General features: G+C 43.3%; 1 protein-coding gene across 3 annotated transcripts in view; it reads right to left on the minus strand.

Annotated features, from left to right (window-relative positions):
• RNH1 (ribonuclease/angiogenin inhibitor 1) overlaps positions 1-13,389 on the minus strand; it is a 33,994-nt gene that overhangs the window by 8,651 nt on the left and 11,954 nt on the right. Inside the window, exons 1-6 of one of the 3 annotated variants that reach the window (XM_089520854.1) lie at positions 11,629-11,710; positions 5,715-5,814; positions 4,670-4,840; positions 3,152-3,322; positions 2,360-2,530; positions 372-542 (exon numbers count right to left, since the gene is read on the minus strand). In XM_089520854.1, the coding sequence (XP_089376980.1) occupies positions 372-542; positions 2,360-2,530; positions 3,152-3,322; positions 4,670-4,840; positions 5,715-5,800 (770 nt within the window). In that variant the 5' untranslated portion in view covers positions 5,801-5,814; positions 11,629-11,710. Of the gene's footprint in view, positions 1-371; positions 543-2,359; positions 2,531-3,151; positions 3,323-4,669; positions 4,841-5,714; positions 5,815-11,314; positions 11,576-11,628; positions 11,711-13,389 lie in introns of those variants that run through there. The other 2 variants (XM_089520852.1, XM_089520853.1) reach the window with 2 other exon arrangements.

Here is a 13,389-nt window from a genome sequence, read left to right on the forward strand (position 1 = left end):
GACAACCCACTGGGTGACCTTAGGAAAGTCAGACTCACTCAGCCTCAGAGGGAGGTACTGGCAGAAACCTTTCTGAACAAGTTTTGCCAAGAAAACCCTGTGATAAGTTTGTCTTAGGGTAGTCAACAACAACAACAACAACAACAACAACCTTTATGTGTACCCAACCTTTCCCTCCCAACCAGGATTCAAGGCAGGATCTCAATTCAGACTTGGGCCAGACTTGCTTCCTTGTCTGCAATACTTGATTATGGTGGTGTGACTATTTACCAGTACATTGAAGTCCTTGGCTTATTCTGTGAGGAACACAGTCAACTCTGCTCTGTGACAGCTTGTGCTTAACATGTCACTGCTCCAGACAAGCCACTTACCACAGCTTCTGTACTTTGCAATTTGGATTTAGCACAGCTTGGCACAGGAGTGCCACACCGGTATCACCAATCTTGTTCTCGCCTATACACAGCTCTGTCAAGGATGGCTTTGTGCTGAGAACAGTACTGAGGTCCTCACAGCTATTAGCAGTGACATCACAGTTCTCCAACCTGCAAGAAAACAGAAACCAAGCACAATAGTAAACATTGTTTTGCCAGACAGTCAAACAATGGAGAACTTTTTCCTCCCATTTGTGTCATTAGCTCTCCCTCCATGGCCAGCACTTGGAGACATATGTTGTTTTGACTTCACCAAGGGAACTATTTTATTAGCCAATAGGGATTCCTTTAATTTAGCACTTTGCTCAAAAGCCTTCTCCAAAGACAGTTGATCATGAAATGTATTTCCCTTTTGTCATGAAGTATGTAAATTTTAGAACAAAACTGCCCCCCTTGCCCATTGATTATTCTTGGGATAAATCTCCACATTATTCTTACAGGAAATCTCACTGTTTTCTGTATACAGCCAAACAGGCATTCAGTGAATTTACATGAGTTGCTTTGACTTTTTAAAAGGGCCACACTAACAGAGGCTGCAAACAGTAATCATGATTACTCTATCATCAATCTGTTTGCAATACCTGGGGTCAGATCCAAAACTGTGATATACAGAGATGGTGTTCATGCAGTCTTTATGTTCTATAAATGCTTAAATGGAACCTAGAGAAACTAGGTTATGGTGACATTCATTTTACCCTGACCACATGTACATGTGTTGGACAGACAAGCTTCTATGTTCATACGTTTGATTCTCCAGGAATTAGGAATCCTTACAAGTGGTCCTTTCCTTACCCAACTCCTTTTGTTGGGTGAGCAGGAAAAGGCACCTGGCAGACTCCAGCAGCTGCACTGAGGCTTGGATCCGTTAGCAAAGACCAGCAGTAACTGTATCCATGTGGGCTTTTAGTAAGTCTCTTACCCACACATACATTATGCTTCTTTGATCACAGCATTGCTGTTTTGGTCCAGAGAAGGGGCAGGGAGCTTATGGCATACCAACCAAATGCAGAAGGTTTCTACCTGTTCTTCCCACTCTTTTGTAGCCCTGCCCCCTTCTCTTTCATGTCGTCTCCAAGCAATCTACTAAGTGAAGGGGCAAACTCTCTTTTCTAGCTTCTAGACCAGCAGCTCTGTGCTGGGCTGAAGAAAAGCACGTCTTCCCCTCCTCAGCCTGGAAGGAAACCAAGATGCCAGCAAAAGAAGAGACTGACCTGTTCTTCTCCTGGCAGCCTGCTGCACCCAGCAGACAGCACAGAAGAAAAACTGAATGGAAAACAAGACTTTTGCACCTCACATAAACCTCACTGGAAAAGGGAATGGCAGCCACCAGAGCAGGAAAAAGAAGTGGCAAACATACAAATGATGCATATAGGAGAAGATTCCAATCAAATTTTCAGCACCTCAGCCCTAGCAATTACAAAGGCAACATTCTCCCACTATTCACAACCAAAACTATGCTGAGCACTGATCTATAGCTAAGGCTAGACTAAATTCCCTGCCAAATTTTTGGACTATAGAATTGAGAAGTGAAATATTCTCTTGAAGACTGCAGTAACACACTGGGAAAATAGGAACCTTACAGACTTGTTACCCAGGTTGCGAAGAATTTTATTCTTCAGCCAAAGAGTGATGCTATATCTCCCCCATAAAGGCACATAAAACTCTGATGGATTTAAAGACATGTGCTTCAGGACAGGTATCAGTTGATACAGCAGCTGGAGTGACATGATAACGCAGGAGTCATCAGCATCATCCCCATGATTGCGTCAGTACTTCAGAGATCCAACACAGACTAAGACTCTAAGAGTTTTATGGAAACCCCAAATCTATCCCATATGAAGTCACTATAATAATCAGCAAGGCAAATAAGTAATTTGATGCAACCCCAAGTGGGATGATGTTAAAAGAAGGAAGAAGTTGCAACTCACCGAAGTGTCTGCAGATTACACCTGGTATCCAGCACACTCTGACAAAGCTGCTTCACTGCAGCATCTCCTAGACTGTTGTTGCTCAGATTGAGTTCCTTCAGGGATGACTTGGTGCGTAAGGCAGAGCTGATAGCCTCCACATTTTCTGCTGAGAGTTCACAGTACTCCAGGCTATGGGAAAGCAGAAGAATACAAAGACCTCTAAGAAATAAGAATGGGGCTCTGACTGTCTCAGGTACTGAAGTGCCTGCTTCACTGTTCCTCATGCTGAATGTGCAACTAAGCCAACCTTTCCCAATGTGACACCCTCCAATGAGTTGAAAAATCACTATAAGCTTCAGTCAGCAATGGCCACTGTTGCTGTATACAGCCAATCCTGCACTCAGTGAATTACATGGATTGTTTTGACTTTTTTTTAAAGGGCAACATTGGTTGAAAGATTATGCAAGTTACACTCCAACCCACCTGGAGGGCAATGGATTGTGGAAGGTGATGTAGACTGTATACAATTCAATACTTAGCTTTTCAACCATACAAGATCTTCTTATATAAAAATTTGCTTTTAACCTACTCATAAATCCTATGTAAATATGGTTTTCTCTCTAGTGAAATCTTCTTGTAAGGCATGTTTTTTGCTTGTCGTTAACACAGTCTGTCTATCTGACTCCACTGAGAAAATCCCTTACTACAGCAAGCTGCAGAGGCTTTTTTCCCCTCTCAAAAAGAAAATTTACAAGTTAAACAATATTTTCAACCCCAAAATATTTGCTTGCCACCCTAATAGTCACTTACTGAAGATTTTCCAGTTGGCAGTTTGGATCCAGAAGTCCCTGGCACAACACTTTCACTCCTGATGTGCCCAAAGTATTATCCCCCAAGTGCAACTCAGTCAATGATGATTTGCTGCTAAGCACAGAACGGAGATTCTCACAGCAAGCTTCAGTCAGGTTGCAGTTCTGCAGCCTGGAACAACAGTTCACAATGAAGTGAGCCTTCCCAGAATTCAACACTTTCAATTTTTGTCTCTGATCTATGCTTATGGTAAACCAGACCACCTTTGTGGATTACATTTGCACACTAAGATAGCAATGGGGCATGCTCGATGGTCCAAGTTGATAGGAACCATAATGGCATCCCAGGCGTCGAACATCTTTCTCAGAGAGCTCTACCCAATGCCACCTTTGTGCTACTTCACTGTCACACAAAAATTCTTCTATGATCAAGGTCTTTTAAATGACTCATGTAGTTGTGAATTTTTAAAACCCATTTTTAATGCAAGTTTTATTTTCTGCAGAATTTATTTGCAGAATTTATCTGATTTTAATTTTACAGTTTATTTTACACTTAAAATTGGTGTTACATTTATTGCAAGCTACTCAAAGCACTTTATGTTGTGACTGGTAATCAAGATCCAGAGGACCACAGGGGCTGCCCAAAACTTGCTTAATGTAGAGCTTTTCATGTAGATCTTAGGGGAACAGACTGTTGTTCCATGATTGAGTACACAGAAGGCCCCAGTTCAGACCCTGGTAATTTTGGAAAAGACTCCTTGCCTGAAATGCTGGAGTTACTACCAATCAGTGTGGACAATACTGAGCTAGACTGACAAATGACCTGACTTGTTATAAAGCAGCTTCTTTTCCAGACAGACTGGAAAAGCCAGCCTTTTGCATTTTGCATGACTAGGATCCTCTCCAAAGAGATATATACAAGAAGGCAATCAAGCCATGCAAAGGAAGTGCATACCCAGGCAGGCTGTAGATAACTGGTGTGTGGGCTGGTGAATGAAACCAAAAAGCCAAGATAGCCCCTACACAAGTGTGAGAAGTGGAGAACACTCCTTCTGAACTCTTTTTTCATCCCCATATTTTTCAAACCTACATCCTGTGATCTAGCCTATCAGATCATCTTGTGAAGGTGAATAAGAGGCGTTTTAAGAGTGTGAAAAATAACGTTACTGCCTCTGGGTAACATTGGGAAGGGGGTAATCCCTTGGACTGTCTTGCCAGCATACTTGTCAATCTGCATAATTAATGCTATTACCAATTGGTAGAGATCACCTAGTCCAATTGGCCCACGAAAACCCATGCTGTGGTAATTTGATGACAAGAATATGGGAAATATGACCATAGGTGTTCAACCACAGTGGTAGATGGAAAATTTATGCTAAATCTGGTAGAAATCCTGAGGCATTTGCTTAGCCGGCTATATATGGGAGTGACACAAAAGATAAGATTACTGTAAACTTTCCCATCTGCAGCAAACTTCATCTAATGCAATTTAAGCCGCTACAGATTGACAAGGATTTACCATAGTTTCTGAAGCTTACAACTTGGATGTAACAATCCTTTGGACAGCACCTCCACACCAGAGTCTCCCAGTTCATTGTTATTCAGTTTCAGTTCAGTCAGGTCTTGGTTTGTACTCAGAATAGTAGAGATATCCTTACAATTACTGGTAGACAGATTGCAGTCATCAAGCCTGAAAATGAGAAGAGGAGCCAGCTATGAGTTTTAATAGCCCAGTGAAGTAGGTCATTGATCACTCACAATGTTCTGCCTTTCCAAGCTGTATTAGAAAACTCCTAAATTGTTTAAATCATCTGAATAAAACCTGAGAGTTTAAAAAAAAATCCTGTGTAACATCAGTGTGGGTCCATGTGTGTATCCTACAATATGCCAAAAATTAGTGGCTTCTATTTTAATGGTAGTAGTTCCCTTGCCTCTCTTATACATAACAATGGGCAATTAAGACAGTTCTGGAATGGGAAACTATGCCAGTTATCTAATTTATATCCCACCTTAAAAAAAGACACAGAGTGAGTGTGCATACAAAGCTCACATATACATGTAAGCCCTCGCATAAAAAAACCTGAAGATTGACACCAGCACCTAGCACATCAAGAATGGCAGGAGCATGTAAAAGACAGGATGGAGGCAGAAGTTTCATCTTTCACACTTCCTTTCAACAGGGAGAATGTGCCAATAGGAGAGGAGGTTCTAGTTCCAAAAAGGGGGCACTTTTATACTGACAAAAGCTGTGGCTGTCACTCAGCCAGAAACTACCACCAGTGAGCAAAGCAGAAGCATCACAATCCTCTGAGGAAAAAGCATCAGCACCATTATGTTTCTCTATAAAAACTTTCTAAAAGATACTAATAAACGACAGTGAAGTCTTCCCTATAAAAAGCATCTCTATATGTTTCAGCCAGGTTAGTCTCTTCTCTTCCTTCTTGTCCCCTGCCCCAATTTTCAAACCATCTGAAGCTGTACCTAAATGGAGCTCTTGCAGGTGTCGGACTGTAAACCGTTAAAATAGCCCCATATAAATAACAGTCCACTAGAATTTTATTTACCTGATAGTTTTGTACTGCTTCAGGGATGGAATAAGTTCTTTCCATTTGGTCTCACTGAGCTCTGTAGACTGGATGTCAAGGTCCATATTTGAGGTAACAGCTGGGAAAAGAGGAAGGTTGCGGGGAGGAGAGAAGTTATTACTTCTTCAGAACAACCGAGATGGACTACAGTTCCTATTCAGTTAGGTTTTGCCTACAGCATTTACCAAGTCTCTTAGTGGCAAGGTAAAGTTCCTCAACAGATATTTTCTGTCCTTGCCCAAGGTCCTCCTGTGCTAACCACTTGCAACCTAATCTGAAGGAGTCTGCACCAAACAGGTTTTACATGAAATGCTTCTGTTATTCACAGGCAGCTGGTCTTACCTCACTTGCTAGAAGAGCGTCTCTGAAGGTTTACCTTTCAGTACTAGGCAGTCAGAATCTGAAAGGGACTGTATCTGGATGGATAACTTGCAGCCTTTTGGCCTAATTTCAAAAGCACCTTCAGTGGATGTGGTTCATTCTGACCACTGGCAAGAACACACACTATGCTGGCTCTAGTCCTGCCTAAATGCTTCTGATGTTACTTGCAGTCTTTTCAAGAGATGTTTACTACAATCAGTTAGGAAGGGTCAAACCTCATTTCTGCAGGCATAACACCAGCCTACCATCACCACAATCAATCAATCAATCTCCTGTAGGCGTCAGGTGTTCAGCTCTGCAGAAATCTTACTTTAGTTCCTTTTTTCCCTTTCAGAATTACGCACATCATTATTTTCCTTATGCTTGTTATTTGGCTGAAATTGAACCACAAAAAGGCATTTCTGAAGGCTGACTCATGGCAAATTAGCTGGCAGAGAAAACTATATTCAGCAGCTACACAGAGCCCGGCCTAGTTACCAACTTGCTCTACACAGTCTTGCTTCATAGTAAAGTTTCCTAGAACACAAGAGAGGTGATTCATTCTCAGGATGCATGTCAGCGCTTATGAAAGTGAGTCGGCATTAACACTATTTTGTCTCTACAGCAACATTTTTTCAATGTGGTGCATTCAAGAGGAGCTAGAAACATTTTGCATCCCCAGCCAGTATAGGCCACTTGGCAGAATAGGGAATGCTGCTCAAAGCTGACCAACATTCAACTTTAGTTGGCACCATCCTATATTAGGATCAAGTTATAAATTCCTCACCAAAGTCCAGACCCTTTTATATTTTTTAAAATACGAAGCAGACAATGGAGGGATGTGATGCTTAATCCTTTCCCCTCCAGCCATGTGTTTGCTCAAGTCACTCTCTCCTTGTTAGAAGGGGGGAAGGTAGGGAAGATTAAGAGTCTCTGTATCTTTTTCCCTGGCTGAGGAATGATTCGGAATAGAAATAACAGAAAGAGTTAACCATGTCCCATCCCTTCTTCCAATTTCATCATTGATCACAGCTTCTGATGACACTTTCCAGCCCAAAACCCACACCCACACGACAGCTCCCTACACATCAACTGTACACTGGGTACGCTGGCCATGAGATTTTTTTTAAATGGCCAATAAGAAACGCACCAAAATTCATCACAGCTAACAATGAAACATTCTGAATGTGACCTGTTCAATCCTGAAAGCAACCTGTAAAGCAAAGACATTTTGCTATAAATAAAGATTGTAATTTGATTATTTTCCTAAAGGCAGACCAAAAGGCTACAGGGCTTTCTCAATTATAGCACCCACTTTTGGAACCCAATTAGTATAGTCGGCCCTCCATATCCATAGATTCAACTATCCATGGCTTCAAATTATTATTTTAAAAATCCAAAAAGGAAACCTTGATTTTGCTGTTTTATTTAAGGGACATGCCTTTACTATGCCATTGTATTTAATGGGACTTGATAATCCATGGATTTTGGTATCCACAGGGTTCCTGGAACCAAACCCCAATGGATATCAAAGGCCCACTGTACTGACATTGCCTTCATTTCTGTACAAAGGTGATTAGTGCCTGATCACCTGACTATTGCGCACCTAGTAAAGTCTTTTCAGTCTGTGGGTGTTTGTTTTGTTTGCTTGAACTGTTAAAACTGTTTTAAAGTGTTTAAATTATTTTCTGTGGGTTTTCCAGGCTATGTGGCCGCATTCTGGAAGTCTTTATTCCTGACGTTTCACTTGCATCTGCGGCTGGCATCTTCAGAGGGTGGTGGCATGGAAGTGAGTGGGTGGGAGGATATATGTGTCTATTTAATTAGCAATCCATTGTCTGCAGGGAAACCCTCTGATCCTGGGTGGTGTTCATTTCCATGTACTGAGTCTTAATTTTGGTGTTTTTTAGGACTGGTAGCTAAACTTTTTTTCTTTTCAGTGTTTCTTCTTTCCCATTGAAGTTGTCCAAGTGTTTGTGGCTTTCAATGGCCTCCCAAAATTAAGACTCGGTACATGGAAATGTACACTACCCAGGGTCAGGGGGTTTCCCCACAGACAATGGATTGCTAATTAAACAGACACATATATCCTCCCGCATATCCTTCCACTCTGCAGCCTTGTCGTTCAACAACAGACCAACACACAGATTCACATGTAAATCACTTCCTCTCAACCAAGGATCATACAAGTGTATATCCCCCACATACTTCCATTATAGACCAGAGACATCTCACTGAGCCTTTAGAGCCAATGAACAGTGTTTCCTCTCCTAGCTGCCTCAAACCCCATGCATGTTGATTTAGAATATACATTCCATTTGTGTGGTCCTGCTCCAAACCTCCTGTCAATCACAGAACCACAGAATCAGAGCTGGAAGAGACCCCCAAGGGACATCCAATCCAACCCCCTTCCATGCAGGATGACACAAGCAAAGCACCCCCAAAAGATGGCCATCCAGCCTCTGTTTAGAAACTTCCAATGAAGGACACTCCACCACTCTCTAAGAGAGTGTGTCCTACTGTCAAACCGATATTGCTGTAAAGTTCTTCCTAATCCTTAGGTGGAATGTCTTTTCCTGTAGCTCAAGAAGAAGGGGAGGGGTTGTGTTACATTGTTTTTGCCCACTTTCTGCCTGGATCCACACCTGTTATTGGCATGCAACCTTGAGAAAGTTATGCTTAAGTGAATGTGGCCCACAGCTGAAAAAGTTTCACCATTCCTAGTTTAAAGACAAGATCTGGAGCAAAGATTATATACAGAAACTAACCAGTTTCCCACTGCTTCCTCTTTTCAATGAAGTTTATTTAGCCTGTAGTCTGCATGTGGCCCCTGGCAATTCCTCTGCTCCACCTCCAACTGTTGAGACCACCAATGGCTCCATCACTGCCAATGAAATCCAGACCTGGCAAACATGAGGCATAGTGGTTTGGGTGCTGGACTAAGACTCAGGGTTTGAATCCCTGCTTGGCCATGAAAACTGGGTCACCTTGAGTCTTGGAGGTCTTCAAGCATAGGCTGGATGGCCATCTGTCAGGGATGCTTTGATTGTGATTTCCTGCATGGCAGGGGGTTGGACTGGATGGCCCTTGTGGTCTCTTCCAACTCTATGATTCTATGATTCTAGTAAGTTGCACTCCTTTAGCCTAAGAGGAAGGCAAAGGCGCCACCTCTGAGTAATCTTCCCAAGAAAACCCATGATAGGTTAACCTTTATGTCACCATAGGTTGGAAACAACTTGTAAGCACACAATGACAGACAGAGCACACCATGTTTCCCAGTAAAATTTTAATGCCAGAAACAAGGTGTTCTATATTTCCCAAGCAAATCACTGGGATTATGGTAGCAGAAACTGCAATGGAAAGTTTTCTGCTATGATGGGAGGGTGTGGGCTCTGGGGAAAGGTATGCCCCAGGCAAGTTGTTCATCCTGATTTGGTAACTGAAATCCTTACTCATAGCTGAAAGTCCCACCACTCCTTAAAGCATGGAGAAATCACTGAGGTCTGATTCTCAAAGGATTAAATATCATGTAGTTCACTACTCTGACTGCCACCGCGAGACCTGTGAGTCAGTAGCACATATTTTAGGAATGGGAGCACTGTTAAGAAACTTCTTATCACAGTGGGCAAATAAACACTTCACAGTAAGAAACCTATGGGAAAATACATCTATTCTGGTTCTTTGCCTGTTGAAGGGTTAATTAGGTGTTCTCTTACTAGTGCTGTGGTTACAGAGTAAGTCTCCTCTCCCCCGTGGCCTCTGGTTTTCCCAAGGAGATGTCTGCTGATCAACAGCTAATCCCAGTTTCTCCACAGCACTTCTCAAAACACACAGCAGTAGTCTTTAGTGGTACAAAACTCAACACTCACGATTCAGCTTTAATGTATGCTTCTTTAACATTTTCCACTTTGATATTATTTGTTCTACGTTTTAAAAATTCAGAAACTCAGTTGTACCTTCAGACAAGACTATTTCACACTAAAAATGCTGAATATGGGGTAGTGGCCTGAGTGTTGGAGACCAGGGTTCAATTCCCATCTCAGCCATGGAAACCTACTGGATGACCCTGGGCAAGTCACACACTCTCAGCCTCAGAGCAAGGCAATGGCAAACCACCTCTGAATAAATCTTGCCAAGAAAACCTCATGGTAGTTTCATCTTTGGGTCTCCGTAAGGCAGAAACAAGTTAAAGGCTCACAACAACAACAAAAAGCTATAATATTGCTAATAAAAATGGAAAATGTAACCCAAGTAGCTAGTGTTAAGTGCTATTTATTCCAGGGGGGCATATATTGGGAGGCTCTTGTGAACTTTGATCAAGATGCCATGAATAATAAATAGGGAAATCAGCTAGTTTGATACTCTTTCCAGAGCATGAGAGAAATCTAACAATAGAGTACTCTTTAAAAAAGGCTTTGCGTGAGCTTTCTGGACCGAAAAGGAGTGCAGAATTCACACAAAATCAGAACAAAACTTTCAGTCACAAAACAACACACAGTTGTCTGCTGCCAGCAGTTGAAGAATGGTAACAAAGCTGAAACACATTGAGTGTCCACAGTCTGACAGAACCGAACATCCTAATGGTCTGTTGACTGTAATAAAGGTTGAAGATGGTGGAGATGATGATGGAACCAAAGATCCTGTGGGAGCAAAGATCTGTAAGACAAATGCCTCAGGATGGAAAGGCCTCAACTAGAGTCGCTTTTCCATCCTTGCACAGCATGAAAAAACATCAGTGGTGCCAAAGGTTTTTTTACCCATTCATTTTAAAGCAGTCTCAAACTGGATTATTTTTGCAGTGTGGACGCAGCATAAAAGTAATCCCAGGGCACTTTTTAAACTGAGTGCTTTGTTTCATGAAGCCATGCTATTTCCAGTCAGGGGAGGGGTGTTGCTGTCACTGCACCAATAACCAGGGCTGGCATTCCGTTTCCCCTTTCCTCCCAAGAAGACCCAAAGGTTGGCACTGGCAAGAGCGATCCTCTCCCTGGTCCAAATCCAGTGCCACCAGAGTGACCAGATGTCACATCCGCAAAGGAGGGCAAGGGACCCCCAAAAGGTAGGGCATCCCAGAAAAATAGAGGACGTTACAAAATAAAATCTAAACATGGACACATGCTTCTTAGTCATTTGGGAACTCCTCCTGGACAGAAGATAAAACCTTAAAATAGTCATACAAATATAAATCCATGCTCAAAAGGGAGGACACTTGATCTTACCAAAGTACTGTAAAACCCAGCATCCATAATCATGGATGCCTTTATGGAGCCCAGGAAACACACGCAGCACGCAAACAGCTGGGAGGGAAAAGACCCCCATCTTGGCAAAGCACTACTGCAACCTCCACAATCCACAAAAGAGTGATGATGCCTTTATGGGGTCAACCGAAGTGCGTAAGACAAAAGAGACACTTAAAAAGCGCATGTCTTTCATACTCTTCGGTCGGTATGATAAACGCTCCACGGTTTTGGGGATCCCGGAGGCTGCAGTACTTTGCCACATGGCCGACCCCGGATAGTTTCCCTGCGCTTACCGGATCTATAGGCCGGAGACGGAGGAAGCCCGGCTGTCACTCTGCTCAAGATCAAGAAGCACCTCCTCGTCCTGCTGGAGGCCATAGATATACCTCTCCCACCGAGCCCCGCCCACCCGCTCACACCCCATTGGAGGAGTCTGAGCAAAAATCTGCATAGCCCCGCCCAGCCCTTCCCTTGGCCGCCGGGGACGGGGGGAGGTTGCCTAGTTGTCTCGCGCCCCGACGCTGGCGTCACCGGGGCGGGGTCCTTCTCCTGCCTAAAATGGCTGCCGGGAGCGTCTCCTAGCAACCGCCTCGTTTTCAAAGGCTCAGGAAAGGAGCGGGAGAGCCGTTGAGGGCGGCTACGTCCCCACTGCAGAATTCTTAATGCGCTTTCACCCCGCTTTAACTGCCTTGATGCTGTACAGTTTGTCTTATTTTTACAGTTTCTTTGTTTGTTTTTAATGGCAGTGCTTTCAAGTGCTTTGAATGTTATGTTACACTCCCCCCACACATATATATTTGTAACTTTTGACTGAGAAGAGAAATGACAGCCATCTTTAGGTATAGAGTTGGAAGACACCCCCCCAAGAGGGCCATCCAGTCCAACCCCATTCTGCCATGCAGGAACTCTCAATCGAAGCATTCCTAACAGATGGCCACTCAGCCTCTGCTTAAAGACCTCCAAGGAGGGAGACTCCACTGCACTCTGAGAAAGTGTGTTCCACTGTCGAACAGCCCTTACTGTCAGCAAGTTCCTCCTAATGTTGAGGTGGAATCTCTTTTGCTGTAGCTTGCATCGATTGCTCCAGGTCCTAGTCTCTGGAGCAGCAGAAAACAAGCTTGCTCCCTCCTCAATATGACATCCTTTCAAATATTTAAACAGGGCTATCATATCGCCTCTTAACCTTCTTTTCTCCAGGCTAAACATCCCCAGCTCCCTAAGTCGTTCCTCATAGGGCATGGTTTCCAGACCCTTCACCATTTTTGTCGCCCTCCTTTGGACACGCTCCAGTTTCTCAATGTCCTTTTTGAATTGTGGCGCCCAGAACTGGACACAATATTCTAGGTGGGGCCTGACCAGAGCAGAATACAGTGGCACTATTACTTCTCTTGATCTAGACACTATACTTCTATTGATGCAGCCTAAAATCGCATTGGCCTTGTTAGCTGCCGCATCACACTGTTGACTCATGTTCAACTTGTGGTCTACTTGGACTCCTAGATCCCTTTCACACGTAGTTTCATTCAGCCAGGTGTCACCCATCCTATATCTGTGCATTTCATTTTTCTGCCCTAAGTGTAATACCTTACATTTCTCTGTTGAATTTCATTTTGTTAGCTTTGGCCCAATTTTCTAGTCTATTCAGGTCATTTTGAATCTTGATCCTGTCCTCTGGAGTATTAGCTATTCCCCCTAATTTGGTGTCATCTGCAAATTTGATAAGTATGACCCCAATTTTGTCCTCCAAGTCATTGATAAAGATGTTGAATAGCACTGGGCCCAGGACAGAGCCCTGTGGGACCCCACTGGTCACTTCTTTCCAGGATAAAAAGGAGCCATTGTTGAGCACTCTTTGGCTTCGGCCAGTCAACCAATTACAAATCCATGTAACAGTTACTTTGTCTAGCCCACATTAACTCGCAACCTTATGACTTGTGAGTGAGTGGCTGCAGTACAGGCATTTAACCAGGGCCACCAGGGCTCCTCTGTTTTGTGAGAGACATTGAGCCTTCTCTGTGAGAGAGAGCTCTGGTGCTACGGCAAACTACGGCCCG

The sequence above is a fragment of the Sceloporus occidentalis genome, unplaced genomic scaffold, assembly GCF_023333645.1.
Source record: "Sceloporus occidentalis isolate IW3139 unplaced genomic scaffold, rSceOcc1.0.p SCAF_4, whole genome shotgun sequence".
Lineage (NCBI taxonomy): Eukaryota > Metazoa > Chordata > Lepidosauria > Squamata > Phrynosomatidae > Sceloporus > Sceloporus occidentalis.